The following is a 17507-nucleotide window of genomic DNA, read 5'->3' on the forward strand; positions in this document are numbered from 1 at the left end:
GAGTACATTGAAAAGACGGTGAAATTATCTTAATATAGACATCGAAGTAAATAGAATGGTGCGTTGTCGTGTTATTGCATGTATAAGCGATAGTGAGAAGAAAATTGCCGGTGTGTCTTTTCACGCGTAAGCACGACTTTATTGTCCTTATTTATAGTTTCTCAGTGATGATTATTTATACTTTAGCCTAAAGTAACAACAATTCGCGTTAAAACAAGGAAAATATTAGCGTAATATCGATTTTTACATCCAATAACCTATAAACATCAACAAGTAAGTGTTGCCAGTGTCGGGAAAAATAATACCCCGATCATCAATAAAAAAATATTGATTTGACAATATGGCGAAACTCGAAAGTAAATGAATATGAAATCCCATAATAACCCAGTGTTTCGGGAAGACTTCGGCATCGAAAACATATTTTAATTTATTATTTCTCATAGTAATAATTGTGATTGACATAAAATTACACTTATAATTTTAGAGAACCTGAACTACCTGCGAGCATTAATTATTATTAACCTATGTTTATCGATTTGTTTTCAGATGATCCAGACCTACGTAATTAATGGATCGAAGTGGTAGAAAAGATTGGATTCTCACAAAATATTGTAAAATATGAACAAGCCAATGAAAAAGTAAGAAATGTGTTTCGTTATCAATAATCAATCTGCTTATATTTTTTGTATCTACTAAATTGATTATAAAGACAAAAGAAAAATCTCATAACTGGTTTTATTTAATTGCTCCTAAAAATATTTACCCTTTCCAAAACATCCGGGAGCTCGGATACTGTGGCAACATTCAACTTATACATTGACAAACTATCTTTGTCTCAGTCGCGGTTACAGAGTACCTTTGTCTATTAGTTTCTCAGTCTACGATTGGAGGCGTCTAAAAATGGCATTTATTAATTTTTACGTAGCTTTATGCTATTACAATGATATTCCGTTGGCATTATAACAATTCTTAACATTTACGAGAAATTATATCAATCTGACTTTACGTTTACGTCCTTCAAAACTTACATCGTTGGCATTTATCGACTAGTGCGGAAAGTATCGATAAACAAATTTCGATAATGGAAACGAGTTCACATTTTTTCCATGCTTAAGCTATAGTTCATTCACTATTGAATGGAACAGAAGATCGCAGCATAATTAATTAATTAATTTCCGTTCGCGTTAATTTACTTACCTATGATAATATAAGTTATAGAAAAATTAAATGGGGGATTCCATTTTCATGATAAAATAATATACACTGTGTTAAACGGGTTAAAAATTACGAGAAAATGATAAGGTGCATTTTTATGTTTTGGAAAACTTTCGTTTTACTTACCGTTTCGTTTACATAATAGACGTTAAAAATTCATTTTATAATATTTGTAAAAACATGTTTACCGACGTGGCTGAATGCAAACCACGCCTTTGCCTATAAAATAGTAAAGTATCGACACGATCCATCATACGAGCAATCACTAAGACGAACTGTCATAGGGATCATCTTAGGCCGCGCCGGGTATAGCTCCCTTCATACTACAGCTGTTGCGCTACGTTCATACGGAGACATGCCCGCTGATTAACAACCAATAGTTCTTGAGTTTAGAACTCGAAGCAACATTCATATTTTAGAGATTTGTCACTTTGATACCTTCAATATGTTTATAATAAAAACGAAGACGGTCTTATTACAAAGCACGGACTCTAAAACTGGGTGTAAATCGTAACAGACCACAGATAACGAATTTCCTGAAAAAATAACAAAAATACTTGTAGCCATGGACAAATCAAAAATATTAAAATGTCATAACGCGGCGGCGCATGACAAAGTACAAACAGACATCATTTGTCATTGTCAAATATGAATGGCGATTGCGTGCTTTTTGGTTTTAATTGTTAGCGTGATAGCGTCTATAAAACGACGAGATTAAATCAAGAACAGTGAATATATTATGTTTTGTGACAAACGTAGTAAATTTGTCATGACAATTAAAACTGCTTTATTTGATCTTCAGAAGTAGCACTAATTCGAACGACTGTTTCGATATTATTGTTCCATCAGGTCAGCAGATTACTTTTATCTTTACAATTAAATTTAATACACAAATAATATGGCTGCAGCTGCGACTAAAGTGGTAGGAATAGCTAAGGATATATCTCCACTGTATTACAGGATTTTATCAAAGTTTCCTCAAAATTTTACCTTCTGCTTTGCGTATGGATCAGCAGTCAAACCTCAGATTGGAAACGAAAAGAGACATAACATGATTGATTTAATATACTGCGTTGATAATTCCCACCGATGGCACGGTGCAAACTTAGAAATGAACCCCACTCATTACTCCTCTCTGCGTTTTCTTGGCAAAGGCTTTGTTGCAAGATTCCAGGAAAATTGGGGTGCTCAAGTGTATTTCAACACTTTAGTGGAAATGAAAGAAGAGAATGTTACCATAAAATATGGTGTTGTTTCACAAAAAGATCTGATAACAGATTTGTTAGATTGGAATCATTTATACCTTGCAGGACGTCTTCATAAGCCCGTGGAAATAATTAAACAAACAAATAGTTCTCATTTGCAAAATGCCCTTCAGTCTAACCTCAGATCAGCTGTTCACACAGCACTATTAATATTGCCTGAATCATTTACGGAATATGATTTTTATTTTGCCATTTCTAACTTGAGTTATGCTGGAGATTTTAGAATGACATTTGGAGAAAATAAAAATAAAGTTAGGAACATAGTCCAGCCTCAGTTACTGAATTTCAGAGAGTTGTATCGCCCAATATTACAGCAGTTTCATGCCTATGTTGATTTTCCCACTGGAGAAGCACAGTGCCATCAAGATTTAAGTCCAGAGACTAAACTTCATCATCTAATGCAGTTACCCATGGTCCCTCAACAGAGGATAGTTAAGTTCTGGAACCATGGCGGTCCACAGCAAGATATGGAAGATGTTCTGAGAGCTGTAGCTTATGACATAGACTGTGCAGTCATTTTAAGACAGATACTGAAAGATCTAGTGTGGCAATCTAGTGTACGCCAATCTTTAAAAGGCATTCCAACTGCTGGTCTTCTTAAATCAATTCGATACAGTGCTAAGAAAATAGCAAAAATGTTTTAGATCTAGTCTAATTAATTTATAAGAATATATATGTAGAATAAAATAGATATCTAAGTAATATGTCTATTATTATTTCTGTTAAATTAAATCCTTTGTTTTTTTCTAGGATTCAAAATGTTATCAGATGAATCAAGTAGTGATTCAGAAACGGGCCGATTCAAATGTCAAACTAATAAAGATGATGATGCAAAATCTCATAGAAGAGAAGAAAATACTAGCTCGGCTGGAAGGAGTAGGAATGTTGATGAGAGGTACAATAGAGAATTTGGTAGAAGAAGAAATGATAGGGATAGGTTTGATAGGCGCTCTAGAGAAAGAAATAGGTACAGTAGATATTCACCAATAAGACGTAGACAATCAAGAGATAGAAGTAGAGAAAGAAGAAAAGAGAGTGATAGGTATAGACCCAGTAGAGGCTCTAGGGAACGAACTAGACCCAAAGAGCATAGTTTGAGTAGAGATAGAAGAAGAAAATCCAGATCTGGATCTCATAAGTCCCCAGTACCAAGTAGAAATATAAGAGATGAAATAAAGAATTTAATTACTACTACTGATAAAAAATCTGAAAAGTATGAGAGGAATGTTGATAAGGAAAGTTCATTGTCTCCAAACCATGTAGTGAAAAGGTCTGAAGTTCATAAACCTACTACCCAAGAACAGTCTAAAAGAAAAAGTGACAGCCCTATACTTGTAGAAGAAGATAATGACTATAGTCATGATGAAGTTCAACCGGGGTCATACTATAGTATGATACCAGCAGTTGTCAAAGATAAATCGGAAGAATCCAGTGAAATTGATTCATCAGATGATGAAAAGCTTAGAGCTAAACTTTTAAACTTAGAAAAAGAGTTTCACAAAAGTAAAAAAAAGAAACATAAAAAGAAACACAAAAAGAAGTCTAAAACAAATAAGGAAAAGGATGATTCATGTGTTTCAGTTGAAGTGACAAGTACAACAGATATTCAAGAAGTTAATGAGCAGAATACTCAATCAACAGAAGTATCATCAACACAAAAGAACAATCAAAAAGAGAGCAGTGAAGAAGGTGAGATATTAAGTGAAGATGATCAAGATATTGATCCAAATGACTTAAGACATAAACTAAAACGCTCAAAAAATGGGTCACAAGAAAAAATGTCTCCAAAGCTAGATGCTTGTGGACCAGCCTTACCTCCTCACTTACAAAAACGTTTTCGGAAAAGTTCTTCTCCTAGTGAAGCTAGTAATGAGACATCAAAGGCAGAAAGAGCCAGGAATATAGGTAAGCAATGTAAAATATCATTTATATTTTTATAAAAACCTCATCACAAAGTTAGTCACTGTGCCATAAGTTTATTAAAAATAAAACTTGACAATCAGATAAAAAAATTGTATCTACACTCCTCCTATCTCTATCATACTATTTTTAACCGACTTCAAAAAAAAAAAGGAGGAGGTTATCAATTCGGCCGGTATATTTTTTTTTTATTTTTTTTTTATGTATGTACACCGATTACTCCGAGGTTTCTGAACCGATTTACGTGATTCTTTTTTTGTTCGATGCGGGATGGTGTCGAATTGGTCCCATAAAAATTTTATTCGGATAGGCCCAGTAGTTTTTATTTTGTAAGCATTTTTGTCTGTAGGTATTTGTAAATTTTGCAAGTGCAAGTTTGAAGTCGGTTGTTTTTAACGCAGTTATTTGTTTTCTTATCTTTCTTTTATTTAAATCATGTAAAGACGCAACAAAAATTAAATTAACCTATATGCCATGAGCCAGAAAGATAATTCCAATCTTAAATTATATAATAATAAATTCTATTTTCAAGGGCCAATAATTCCAAGTGATATGCGTAAAGTATTAGCTGAGAGAAGTCCAGAAATAATAAAAGATGAGAGTTCAGATGAAGATACGGGTATAGGCCCACTACCTACTGGTGCTGAAGAAAAAATGACTGATGCCCACAAACGTCTAGAAGAAAGAGCATATGAGTTGAAAATAAAACAGCTTGATGGACATACACTAAATGCAAAAGACACCAAATCGCGAGAGCAATGGATGCTTGAATTGCCGGAGGGAAAAACAAAATTCCTTGGTTTGGAAGCTCGCGGTTTCAGAGCAAAAGAAGGCCCTGATATGTCAGATAGGTAAGTGTTCGAAAATATTAAAAGAAAATGTGGAACAAGAATCCCAACTTTTTGTCACAAAAAGCAAAGTTCAGATTTGCCTAATCATATTATGGTGTCGAAGATCCTACATGTCTCAAATGGACAGTTTATATACAAAAATGAATTCTTCAGTGTTTTCTTTCATACTTTTATTTAGCTAGTTATACATTTATAAAAAATGCTTAAACTTTATTTTATTGTTAATTAAATAATAATTCACAGGTCAAGTTGGACTGACACGCCGGAAGAGAAAGCGCGGAAGGCAGCGGGTATCGCGAAAGAGGAAGACTCAGCGGAAGCGCTGCAAAGAGAGGCGAAAGAGCGGCACATTTCTAGTAGAGATGAAGAACAGGAACAAGCTGTTAGGTATGCGGTATTGTAGTATCTTTATCTGGTATAGGATAGGTTAGTTATGTAAAAACACTCGGCGAAAATACCAAGTACGAAGTAAAATGTCACCTACATTTGCTCCTCAAAGTCCTTATATGTATTATATTTGTTATCATATCCGAAACAAGTCAACAACTACACTTGAGAATTTTTTTAAATCACTTATGACTTATATTTTGTGGAGATTTACGCGTTTAGCGCATTTAGCTCGTTAGTCGGGCGTGATCTGTATGTATCCTTGACTTTATGCAGCTATATATCTGGGTAATAGTTTCTCACGTAAAATGCTTGATATGATAATTCTGTAATTGCTTTTCTTTATTTACCTAAAATACATTTTTGATTAATGGAATATGGAATGATATGGATAGAAAGTTTAATGAAATAAAAATTAAAACAGTTTTTATATTGATAATTTCAGAAAACATAAGAAAAAGCATAAACGCGATGAAAGCTTGTTGGAAATTCATCAGAAAAAATTGAAAAAGAAGAAGAAGGTAAGTTACTGAAACACGTAATTTAAGGTTTGCTCTCTGTGTATTAAAGTAATAATCATGCTTCTCTATACAAAGTTCACATCAAATCTATCTTACAAACAAAAATATTTATCTGCTTTAGTACATACATTTAGTAAATGATTATACTTTTACCATATCATGCTTATAAACATGTATACATAAAGTATGTCATCTACAGTTACGTCTGAAATAATTCCACGTAATCGTGTGACAGCTGCTCTCTTCTTGTGACTAGTAGCTTAATAAATTTCCCTAGATGTTCTCCATCTCTGTAAGAAATATAATCAACATTGTTTAGTTGTTTAGGTGTGAAAGCGTATCAGAATGTCAACAACCCATTGTTTTTCTTACAGAAAGAAAGCGAGGATAAGAAGGAACGTCGTCCATTTAGCCGAGACGTAGACCTTCAAGTCAATCGTTTCGACGAAGCACAAAAGAAATCTATTATCAAGAAAGCACAAGATCTAAATACACGGTTTTCTAGTGGCGAAGCAAAATTTTTATAACAAATAACACATAAATTCGTACTCGATTTGAATGTACGAAAATAAACAAACACTTAATTTGTATATTATGGTCTAAGCGAGGAATTGATACATAGAAGAAACAATATAAATCCTATGAAAACTTTATACTGCCATACACGCCTACGTAATAGCAAATCATGAAATGATTTAACATTATTAAAATTATGATCTTGCAATCAATGACGTACAATAAACAACTAAACAGACAAACACGCTCAGAAAATGTCCGAAGTAAAACTGTGCCTTCACATTTATTGGGTAGAGTTTTCTAGTGAACATCTATAATAGTCCAGGATCCTTCGCCAATTTTTGCACGTGATTACTATCAAGATAATTATCCTTGAGTAGCTTTATTTTGATGAGACGCCCAATAATTTCCTGTACGAAACTCTCGATTGTGGTAGCTAACAGAGGTAACAAGGATAAAATGTTGATTAGATTGTTCTCCAATATTTATTACGCAATTTGTAGGACAATATGTCTGTTGAATTATATAAATAAGTGAAAACAAAAAAATCTGCTGGTTAGTAGGTAATCATTTATGATGACCTCGTTATCGATACACATTGGAAAGAGGGGACTCTTTAGTCTTTGATCAAACCATAGATTTTGTAGGACAAATATTGTTTCGAATAATTCTGATAATTATCTTGAGATTAAACAAAAAAAATTCAGTTAGTAATAAATATTTGAGAACCATCAAATCAAAACATTTTATCCTTGTTACCTCTGTTAGCTACCACAATCGAAAGTTTCGTACAGGAAATTATTGGGAGTCTCATCAAAATAAAGCTACTCACGGAAAATTAGCTTGATAATAATCACGTGCAAAAATGGGCGATGGATCCTGAACTATAACCTTATACCTACCACACATCGATATTTTTGACGACTTTTTCATAGGCGATTGTGAGTCAAGTTGTTAAGTATATCAATGCTTGTACGTTATAACAGAAGCGCATTTACGCACTTCTTTATATCATAAAATGATCTTTCATGAATATAGCCATTAATTTTAAATATCAAATATCATTTTTCTACTGAGGTTTTAATAAAGTTAATTATTAACCTTAAATGAAAAAAATGTTTTTAAATAAATAAATAAATTATTTCAAGCAGTATGCAGTAAAAAGTCTGATTCCACATATTTTGTTGATTCCAAGAAATTATAAAATAAAATATTTTAAATTAATTTTAAGTATTAAATATAAGAAACAATGAATTCATTTCTCAATACACTTTTTTGTCGTTCGTTTTTACTCGTTTAAATTTCCAATACATTATTAACCGACTTCAAAAAAAGGAGGAGGTTATCAATTCGGCCGGTATATTTTTTTTTTTTTTTTATGTATGTACACCGATTTCTCCGAGGTTTCTGAACCGATTTACTTGATTCTTTTTTTGTTCGATGCGGGATGGTGTCGAATTGGTCCCCTAAAAATTTTATTCGGATAGGTCCAGTAGTTTTTATTTTATGAGCATTTTTGTCTGTAGGTATTTGTAAATTTTGCAAGTGCAACTTTGAAGTCGGTTGTTTTTAACGCAGTTATCACTTGTTTTCAATATTACCTTATAGCATGATGTACAAATTGAAACTACTTATTATATTGACTCTGTTCAATTCGATTTTGTTGAAATAAATAGCGTTTTTAGCATATTAATTTTATTTTAATACACAAGTTACAAGGGATATTATAATCTAATCAAAATATATATCGGAAACATGACGTGTTTCATATGTTGCGGTAAAACTTAAAAATAGGTGAACTTTTTACATTTTTAACGATTTTTATTGTAAATTGGGTATGTTGTATTGTATGTATAATATTTTTTTATCCTACACATGGGTTCTATTCTTCTTTAACACCGCTGGCTGTTGTTCCATGTTCAGCTGAAGCACAGACTTTCACTTTTGAGTCTTGACAACAAAGAGCTTCATCTGCCGTCATATCAGCATACGTCCAAGGCTTTTCGCATGTTTTATAAAATGCCGACAACTGAAATTAACGAGGAAAAAAATTAGTATATATAATACTACATATTATTGGAAAGTTTTGTTATTTGGATCAAGGTAACAGCGACCGGGTTTTGATGAAAATTGAAGCTTTTCAGCTTTAGTAACAGAATAATAATGAGGAAATACTGACTATATCCGTGGTTCAGGTCGCAAGTAACCGCGGGGCACAACTAGTACTTTCATAAGACTAGACCTAGACTAATACATTTGACACATTGGCTTTCAAAAATATTTATCAATGGGAAGTTTCAATATTTCAGGTCAAAACATTTCTTACAAAACTTTTTTCAACTTATTTTCTAATATATATAAATCTCGTGTCACAATGTTTGACCTCAATGGACTCCTAAACCACTTAACCGATTATAATAAAATTCGCACACAATGTGCAGTTCGATCCAACTTGAGAGATAGTACCTATAGTTTAAATCTCAAATCGTTTTAGAGAAAGCGGGCGAAGCCGCGGGCAGTAAGCTAGTACAATTATAAATATAAGGCAATCAGAGACGTTTTTAAAATTTAATATTAACACAGATACGGTTGAAAAAATAAGCTCCTTCGATGCATGCATACGAGAATTTAATAATTTTCCTACCTTCAGTATTTTTTCCTTCATTGAAAAATCAAAAGCTATTACGGGCGTGTTCCCGCTACTGACACGAAATTAATAGTAATAAATTACAATATAAAAATTGGATTACTTAATTACAAAAAAGTACCTTCAGTTCTTCAGCATTATTTAGGCGATTGCATAATATCTCAGGGCCCTTAGCTTTGGTTGCCGTTGCGAGGGCGAGACACAAGTTTTTACATGTGGTGCTTCCTTCGTCATCGCAGTTCACTACGAGTCCTGGAGACTGAGAGAGGAGCGGTTGGCTCCCTGCATCGGGTGTTGATGTAGGAAAACCACCGCAAGAACAGTTGCCCTTCAAAATTCCAGTTTCCACTGTTGAACTGAAATTTTAAAAACTCGTACCATACCTATACCACATAAACGTTAGAATCTTTATACTTAAGGTATAGGTACTAAAATAAAATAAAATTAAAATTATAAAACTGTAGAAGAATTCATTTCTGTAGGTACATTGAATAAAAACTCAAAAATAAAGGGCTACAAATAACACAAGCTAAAAAAATATTTTGAATTTTTTGTCTATGAACCGGAATTACAAAAACTACTGGGCTCATTTTGATGGAACTTTGTTGCAATAAAACTCTTAGTCCTCGGCAACAGACAGGCTAAAATATGTTTTGGAATTGATACTAAACCAGCGCAAGCGAAGTCACGGGCAAAGCTTTTTTTTTTTTTAATCATGAATAATGTACAAATCCGCTCATGTTTACACTATAAATTTCTACAACCTTACGAAAGAACGAGGTTGAGACTTAATATTTTAATAACCAGATCAATATATTTTAATATTTTGGGCCCCTAAACCATACCTCTTCAGAGTATCTTCAGCCTTCACAATTCCAAATCCAATCAACACAACACAATAGATTAAATTCTTAGAAGCCATTGTAGTAGCTGGGGATATCAACTGATGGTCGATATGATTTGAACAAACTTAAATACTATGTACCTAGTTACATACACGTTAACTCGTAACGATATGATTTTTGATATTTATGGACTGATTTCTAATTAAAAAAGAACATTCTTGCAAATGTAAGCAGAATAAGTACTATTTAATTTATTATTTGCAAATATAAAATCTAATCTTTTCGAATAAATTAAATATTATTTTTATGACCCTGTAAATAACTAATGTAATTACTTACTACTTATTTACTTATAAAAATTTATTATACACTTTTAAACAGGTTCCAGAATGCTTTATATATGACTTTTACTGCCAGAATGTAAAGACATATATTACAACAATAATTACCTATTTTATTTTATAGTTGGATTAAGTTTCATTCTAAAGATTTAGAGCAATAAGGTATAAATACATAATTTTTTACATTATATTAAGAAATTATCTCCGGATCACTTTGTTGAAAATTATTATTTTCGTTCTTTTGAAATAGTACGGCAGGTACTTTACAAAAGGATGGATAAAATATTTTTGAAATAAATTAGAAATAAACATAGTGCGTAGTACATAGTGACTCTGGACTCAATGGAAATAGAAAGATTCGATCCGAATTCGCTCTACATGGGTACCTAGGTACTACATAGTTCGTAAAATGCGACATCTATCGATAAAATATAGCGGTTATTGTTGGCTCGATTTCGAGCCTTCTTTTCTTGGCTAACAAAAATAGCGACTCTAATAGGTACCTACGTTTTTATACAAAAAATCAGAAAGCCCTAATTATGGGAAAATGTTGCTAACCTACTGATATCAGAGAGCTGTTTTGATACATAGTGTAACCAACGACAAAATTGTTTTGGTTGAATCAGTATTACAATGAGCTATTACCGGCTTATGTGTTGAAATAATACTCGCGACTAGCGAGTTACGGAAAGTCATACACATATTTTCAGTATCCACAACGTTTTTCAGTTTCAATTTGGAATTAAATATATTTTAGGTCCTTTATTTGAATTTGGGTAGGTACAAAAGGATATGGCAATTAGCGTTGTAATTTGTAAACCGATCTGATTCGATTTTACTATGCAGGCTCTAGAAATCTAGAATGTAATTCTGGTAGAGCCTTCCGTCTTATTAAAATTGGAATGTATATAATAAAATCCTAGGAAAGTCAAAACTGTGCATTGATTTTTTTTTTTAAAAGAATACTTGGGGCGTGATTACATTAATTGATATCGACGCCAAAAATATAGTTTTTTAGAATTATTGTCTGTTTATATGTCCGGACTAAACTCATAAAGAACTACAGGGATTTAATTCAAATTTGGTACAGAGATAGATTGAGATCTGAGAAATGACGTCGGATAGGTTTTATCCCGGAAATCCCACAGGAACGGGCACTATGCGGGTTATTCTTTGACTACGCGGACAAAGCTGGCGAAAATCTAGTATTTAATAATTTTTTCCCCACGTTTTTAATAATACTTAAAAAATTTATGATATAAAACCAGAACAATTTAAATGATGTGTAATTAAATGAAACAAAACATTAAAGTGAATATTATTTATTTTCTCTAGCAGTCTTTCACAGAATATAAAAGGACATCATCATTATCAAATAGTACAAAATACAACTTATTTTTAAACTATTCTGACCCAAACATACACTTATCACATACACATTACAATATTCTATTTACATGGAAAAAATATATTTATGTAGTTCAAATATTTTCTAATAGGCATAAAGGTGCTTTTGTTTAGTAACATGTTTGGTTTCTATTGAAATATTTACTACTAAAAGCTTTCCATTACTCTTCTTCTGAAGTGGATAATGTGAGACAAATTAAATTAAAATTCTCTAATACACAAATATTATGTTACTTATATCAGTATTTCTTACAGTGAATATCAAACACATGAAATTAAATGTCATTCTGCAGTCTTCTTCATTAATGATTTGGTTTCAATAATGTCAAAACCAATAAAGTTGAGTTGATTATACTCATATCTTAAAGTAAACAGTTATTGTGCTCAAGTTATATTTTCTACTTGAGAAACTTTTGCAAAAATGCTAAGGCTAGTTGTTAAGGCTCTTCTAGCTATCTCTGTGGTGCTGGACACGGTTTCGGCATTTTACCTAAGAGGCCTTGAATTTCCTTTTTTTCATCATAATTTTTCCACATTTCATATAAGTTGATGATTGCTCTAACAATTTCTTGTATCTAAAAATAAATAAACAAATGTGAGAAAATATATAGAATACAAATAAATTTATTTGATCAATAATGTTGTTCAACAACTTGCTATTTGTGAAATAGTCCATCCCAGGATTGAAATGATGTACATATCTATACATACAGTAAAACTGATGAAAGAAATCTTACAGACTATCCATACATGAAACCGGGTAACAGAAAGCTAGTGTTATAATAAAATCTGATAACAAACCTTATCCATATCTACATTAAGTTCTGCAAACCAAGGCTTTAAATTCTCCTTCCCCAGCATAACACATGCAATATGCAAGGCACCTATTGCTATCTGAAATTGGAAAACAAATTTGGAATTATGTACTTACATCTATCAAAAAGATATTATGTATGTATTAAATACAACAAAAATAAATATGAAAGGAACTTTTACTTAGTCAATTTATAATATTGACAATTTTCAGATACATACCTGATAAGGAGGGTATAATAAGCTAACATCAGTGCGAAGAGAATCATTTACAACTCTCCAAGCATATGTTAGTAACTGGTCATCCTGACCTATATCTTGAACAAATAGTAATAGAGGTCTGTAAGGTTGGTAAACTATTAAACAACAGTCTAAGTTTTCTAGAAGGTAGAATTCACATTCTAATATATGATTCGTTCTGTACGGAAATTCTTGTTGTCCATAAGCATAGCTAAACTTGTTCTTTATAACAGTTTGACATGTAGTTATGAGCCTCGAGTTGGAAATAACACCAAATTCTTCTACTTTTGAAGCCAAGAACACGCATGTCGGTGCTAGCAGCAAAGGATCTATACATTTAAGAGAGTTCCTTGCGTAAAACCTTTTAAAGTAAACGGTAGCTGTAGCTATGACTTGCTGGCGTAGTTTCAGCTGCTCGCCTAATACTTGGATAATACTTGCAAAGAAATTAAATATTTTCTGATATTCTTCTTCTGATAGTTTTGATAAATCGAGTTGTCGATCTCGTATTAAATCCTGTTTATCAAGCATCCATTGCTGGTGATGTGAACTTTGCCAGAAGTTACCCGCCATTATACATCAAATAAACTATTATTTGCTTCTGACCGTCATGTATACAATACGGTACTGCTCATATGTGATTAAATATATAGCATTAAAAATTGCATAAAATCACATAACTTTCTCATTCAATTCAAATTTCATCTATCAAAATAGTGATTGAATATTATATCCTTGACTTTCACGTCAGACGACAGCACAGATTAAGTACTATTTACCACAGAGCAAGTTATCTGTAATATAGTACGTTCTCAGAGCAATAAACCTATAGAGTTCTTCTGTTCTTATATTGAGACAGACCAAAATATATTACTTGTTCTGTGAAGCTTCTTGGATCTGTGATTACGGGCTCACGATGGGCTTGCCATGGGCTCACCTGTGGGCTCACCGGCTCACCCTCCCCTGAGTATACATGTTCTGTGGGGCTCACCCAAAAAAAATTTCCTCAAAATTCTGTAATGCGCAGCGGTTTAGGCTCGACATACATGCTTAGGTACATATATACTCGAAAAACTTATCCCTCCTTATAAAGTAGAAAAAATAAAAATAAAGGTTGTTTTCGAAAAATATTTATTTTTTTAAATTAGCATCGTTTCAATATTAAATAGGTATTAATTGCTCGCTGTTCATAAGCGGATAAAACATTGTTTAAATAAGGTAAAACATAGAATCTTAAAGCTGTATTTATGTCCTCCCGGTAACTTTTCAGAATCATAACTCCTTTACTATTTAAAATGGTATTCAACGGCCATGAACTATTTTCAAAATCTACCTGTAAAAGAAATTAATTCCGCGTATAGAGTGTACAGAATAAACTACATAATATTGTATAACTATGCTTTACTATACCTTGATGACTTCAACATTAAAATCGAGATCCAGATCTTTTAAGTTGATTCCGGTTTGGTTCATATGCGAAAGATAAAGCTTTAACGTTACACTTGTGTCTAAAAACCTAATCCTATAACATAAAAAACACAGAACAAAAGGGCTATTTATTTAGGTACTTATTATGAAAAATAATTTGCCAATCTAAGTACGTAACTACGTATCTTTTATCTTTTTCTGAATTATTATTCATACCTACCTACATATTAAGACGTGCGTTAAAAATACTTACGACATATTTCCTTCTCCGTTCAAAGGATATACATAATACGCTTTTCCACTTATGTTATAATGGTCTGAAAACAAATTGATTTAATTCAGACACGATACAAAAATTCAACACCAAAGCAAAGTCCTTACCAAAGCTTAGCTGACTTACCTGTAGACTAACATTATTTTTTATTAAAATGTCATATATTTACTTTAAAAAATTATAAATAAGAATATTTCTTTTACATTTTATCTAATCCTAAGGGTACATTACCTGAAAATAGTTTAAGTGCTGGAAACTCGATATTGATACTAACATTAAATATTTTATTTTTATCTGGTGTGACTTCTAAATTTTTAACGATAAAATTATCTACTCCAGTTAAGTTCATATTGTATATCGAAAAATCCATCCTTAAAAATAAAAAAATACATACAGCATCAACAATATATCCAACAATTTTCTAAATTACTAAAATAAAATGTATTAGGTACCTAATAATTTCGTTGTTATTAACATAAAATACATAGATGTCTAATGCCATCTTGACTACATATCTGAATAATTAACTTTTAAATTATATTTGTAATAAGCAATAAAATTATGCAATATATTTTTTTAAGACTATGTTCTTTAAGCGCGTCACACACGGTGACACCCGAAATTTTGTGAGTCATTTGTAACAGGATGGCGGTTCTACAGGGGTCTTAGTACGCAATGACAAAAAGAAAAATGATGATACTATAACGTTTTATATTAGAGAATCTTAACATAAAATATTATAGTATCTTCACCGTGTGTGACGCGCTTTAATACCTCACCTCATTCCCATGCCTTCATAGTAACTTTCTACTGTACCGATGTTTATATCATTCAGGGATGGAAAGGAAAAAAAGTCAGAATGAATTCCACCTTCCTTCCACATATTCAGAAAAATATCTATTTCATTTTCGTACGAATTGTGTCCTGTAAGAAATAATTCATATTATTATTATCCTACTTTGATTGAAATAATGTGTTTTTGTCTGCGTAACATAGAATATATAGAACATTTTAACTTAGAGCATTAAACCATTTAATGCTCTAAGCATTTTAAGTTTAAATCCAAACGATTTTATTTAGCGCCGCGCCGTGACCGCGCCACCTTGAATAGAGAGCGACCAATATTTATTTTATACCTACATATTTATTTTTCTCATAATTCAAAGAAAGTAGATTAACTGCAATTATTTTATCGTAGTGAATACTTATCATGTACTTTTATAAACATGGCTTTAAACAAGAAAACAGGTACTTACGTTCTGCAGTTGCAACCGAAACTGCTACAAATAATATGATTGGCCTATACATAATCTAAAATAAATAAATAAAACTCAATATTAACAGTTACCGTACTTATTTGCTATAAATACTGTGTACAACATGAAACATCCCATGTTTTGAACATATTTATAAGTCATTGATGTTGATCTAGATATTAATTTAATCAGCTATTTACGTGCAATAAAGAAACTCAATATACTATTAATCCAGCAAAGATTTATTCGTCAATTAAATGGCATTTAAACTTAGCTAACATACCTAGTATGTTTATTGATAAGATAATCTAGTTTCTTTTGCCATTGACCTACTTCACTTACAAATTTCAAGTCTTGATGGTAATCTATACGGAGTTAGGACTATTTGCATAAAAACTAGTTTAATATTTTCATGAAGTTGGCTGTATTACAAGACTGAAGACATACAAGTATTTTCACGTTATGTAGTGGAAAAAAGAAGCTGGGATTCGTGATATTCGCATATAGTCCCAAGTCCCAGGATGAACGACAGTTTAACCGTAATTACAGTCCCATTTTAGATTACCTACTTAATGATCTAAGATTTTAGATCCACCTGTATTCTGTTCACATTCTGTCTGTTCCTGTTTACTCCTCCCTTACCATAAATCCCACAGCTGTCTATGTGGCGTATTAACATCGACCTAACCCCTATGATATATAAAAAAGCTAGATACGTTACCCGCTCTCTATTTTGGCAAGAAAAAACTCAGGTAAGTGCCCGAGTTTCATTTAGTCACGCACCATTCAGCGTCGTGGCTGGACGTTCTTTTTGTATTTTAATCGGCAGTTGTTATTACGAAGTACATGAGTGAGACATGTATTATGTCTCGTGCGTGAGAGTGAAAGAGAGAACAACTGTATTGGTGATAATGCGTTAGTAAGTAGGTATGTATTAATTACGCTGTTTTTTAGTGCAATGATGTTGGCGTATGCCGCGTCTACTAGTATAATAGTCATTGCCTAACCCTACGTCTTTGATTATATACTCCCCTACGTATCGCTCTGAGAATAATCTCAACAGTCATTGAGCCATGGCCTGTTGCTTTATATCGTGCATGGTACAGCCTGTACACTGTACAGTGTACAATGTACTTATTGTAGGCTCTAGCTTCCTGTACATTTTATGAATTGTATATTATAGGTATATAATAGATATTTATTTACATAAAAGATCGTGGAGTACACTATATTATTATAAGTAAAAATATAATACAAGTATAAAGTCGTAAGTCTTTTTAAAATAATTTTAGTATATTTAGGTAATTATATATGTCCGTAACTCATATTAACACACGTATGCGCAAAAACCACAAATGTAGGACGACAACGCAATTATTATTTGTAGGTTGTACGAATATTTGCAGTTTGCACACAAGTGAATGAGTGACCCAGGGACTTGGTGAAGCAAGAAGTAGTAAATACTTAGTAGATAGAAGCAACGTCGAGCTCCGCGAGGGCAGGCAGTCCTTTGAAGTGGCCATAGATAATACTGTATATAGATGTGGCGACGGCGCGTATATTCTTCTCTTCTTCTTCTTC

At 32.3% G+C, this 17507-nt stretch overlaps 5 protein-coding genes across 6 annotated transcripts; 2 read left to right on the forward strand and 3 right to left on the reverse strand.

The window, feature by feature from the left end:
• The first annotated feature begins 1866 nt into the window (after nucleotides 1-1866).
• LOC123705679 (GPALPP motifs-containing protein 1) lies at nucleotides 1867-7131 on the forward strand. Its single transcript, XM_045654635.1, has 6 exons — nucleotides 1867-2064; nucleotides 3231-4385; nucleotides 4933-5251; nucleotides 5495-5638; nucleotides 6084-6159; nucleotides 6534-7131. Exons 2-6 carry the CDS (start codon nucleotides 3239-3241, stop codon nucleotides 6684-6686), a joined length of 1839 nt encoding a protein of 612 aa, XP_045510591.1. The 5' UTR covers nucleotides 1867-2064; nucleotides 3231-3238; the 3' UTR covers nucleotides 6687-7131.
• Nucleotides 2059-3182, forward strand: LOC123705693 (phosphatidate cytidylyltransferase, mitochondrial). The gene has a single exon (XM_045654657.1). The coding sequence runs from the start codon at nucleotides 2114-2116 to the stop codon at nucleotides 3122-3124; it is 1011 nt and encodes a 336-aa protein (XP_045510613.1). The 5' UTR covers nucleotides 2059-2113; the 3' UTR covers nucleotides 3125-3182.
• A 1224-nt stretch (nucleotides 7132-8355) lies between the features above and the next one.
• On the reverse strand, nucleotides 8356-10295 carry LOC123705709. The gene is made up of 3 exons (XM_045654678.1): nucleotides 10168-10295; nucleotides 9444-9678; nucleotides 8356-8704 (listed from the first exon to the last, which is right to left on the reverse strand). The coding sequence occupies exons 1-3, from the start codon at nucleotides 10242-10244 to the stop codon at nucleotides 8558-8560; spliced, it is 459 nt and encodes a 152-aa protein (XP_045510634.1). The 5' UTR covers nucleotides 10245-10295; the 3' UTR covers nucleotides 8356-8557.
• A 1519-nt stretch (nucleotides 10296-11814) lies between these two features.
• Nucleotides 11815-13703, reverse strand: LOC123705699 (cyclin-C). Its single transcript, XM_045654664.1, has 3 exons — nucleotides 12951-13703; nucleotides 12717-12809; nucleotides 11815-12490 (listed from the first exon to the last, which is right to left on the reverse strand). Exons 1-3 carry the CDS (start codon nucleotides 13539-13541, stop codon nucleotides 12368-12370), a joined length of 807 nt encoding a protein of 268 aa, XP_045510620.1. The 5' UTR covers nucleotides 13542-13703; the 3' UTR covers nucleotides 11815-12367.
• A 379-nt stretch (nucleotides 13704-14082) lies between these two features.
• Nucleotides 14083-16164, reverse strand: LOC123705701. 2 transcript variants are annotated; one of them, XM_045654668.1, is made up of 6 exons: nucleotides 15927-16164; nucleotides 15450-15594; nucleotides 14902-15041; nucleotides 14650-14713; nucleotides 14379-14413; nucleotides 14083-14301 (listed from the first exon to the last, which is right to left on the reverse strand). In XM_045654668.1, the coding sequence occupies exons 1-5, from the start codon at nucleotides 15976-15978 to the stop codon at nucleotides 14395-14397; spliced, it is 420 nt and encodes a 139-aa protein (XP_045510624.1). In that variant the 5' UTR covers nucleotides 15979-16164; the 3' UTR covers nucleotides 14083-14301; nucleotides 14379-14394. The 2 variants fall into 2 exon arrangements, with proteins under 2 accessions (XP_045510624.1, XP_045510623.1); XM_045654667.1 differs by having other exon boundaries at nucleotides 14379-14490; nucleotides 15927-16159.
• Between the last annotated feature and the right edge of the window lie 1343 nt (nucleotides 16165-17507).

The sequence above is a fragment of the Colias croceus genome, chromosome 2 (genome assembly GCF_905220415.1).
Source record: "Colias croceus chromosome 2, ilColCroc2.1".
Classification (NCBI taxonomy): domain Eukaryota; kingdom Metazoa; phylum Arthropoda; class Insecta; order Lepidoptera; family Pieridae; genus Colias; species Colias croceus.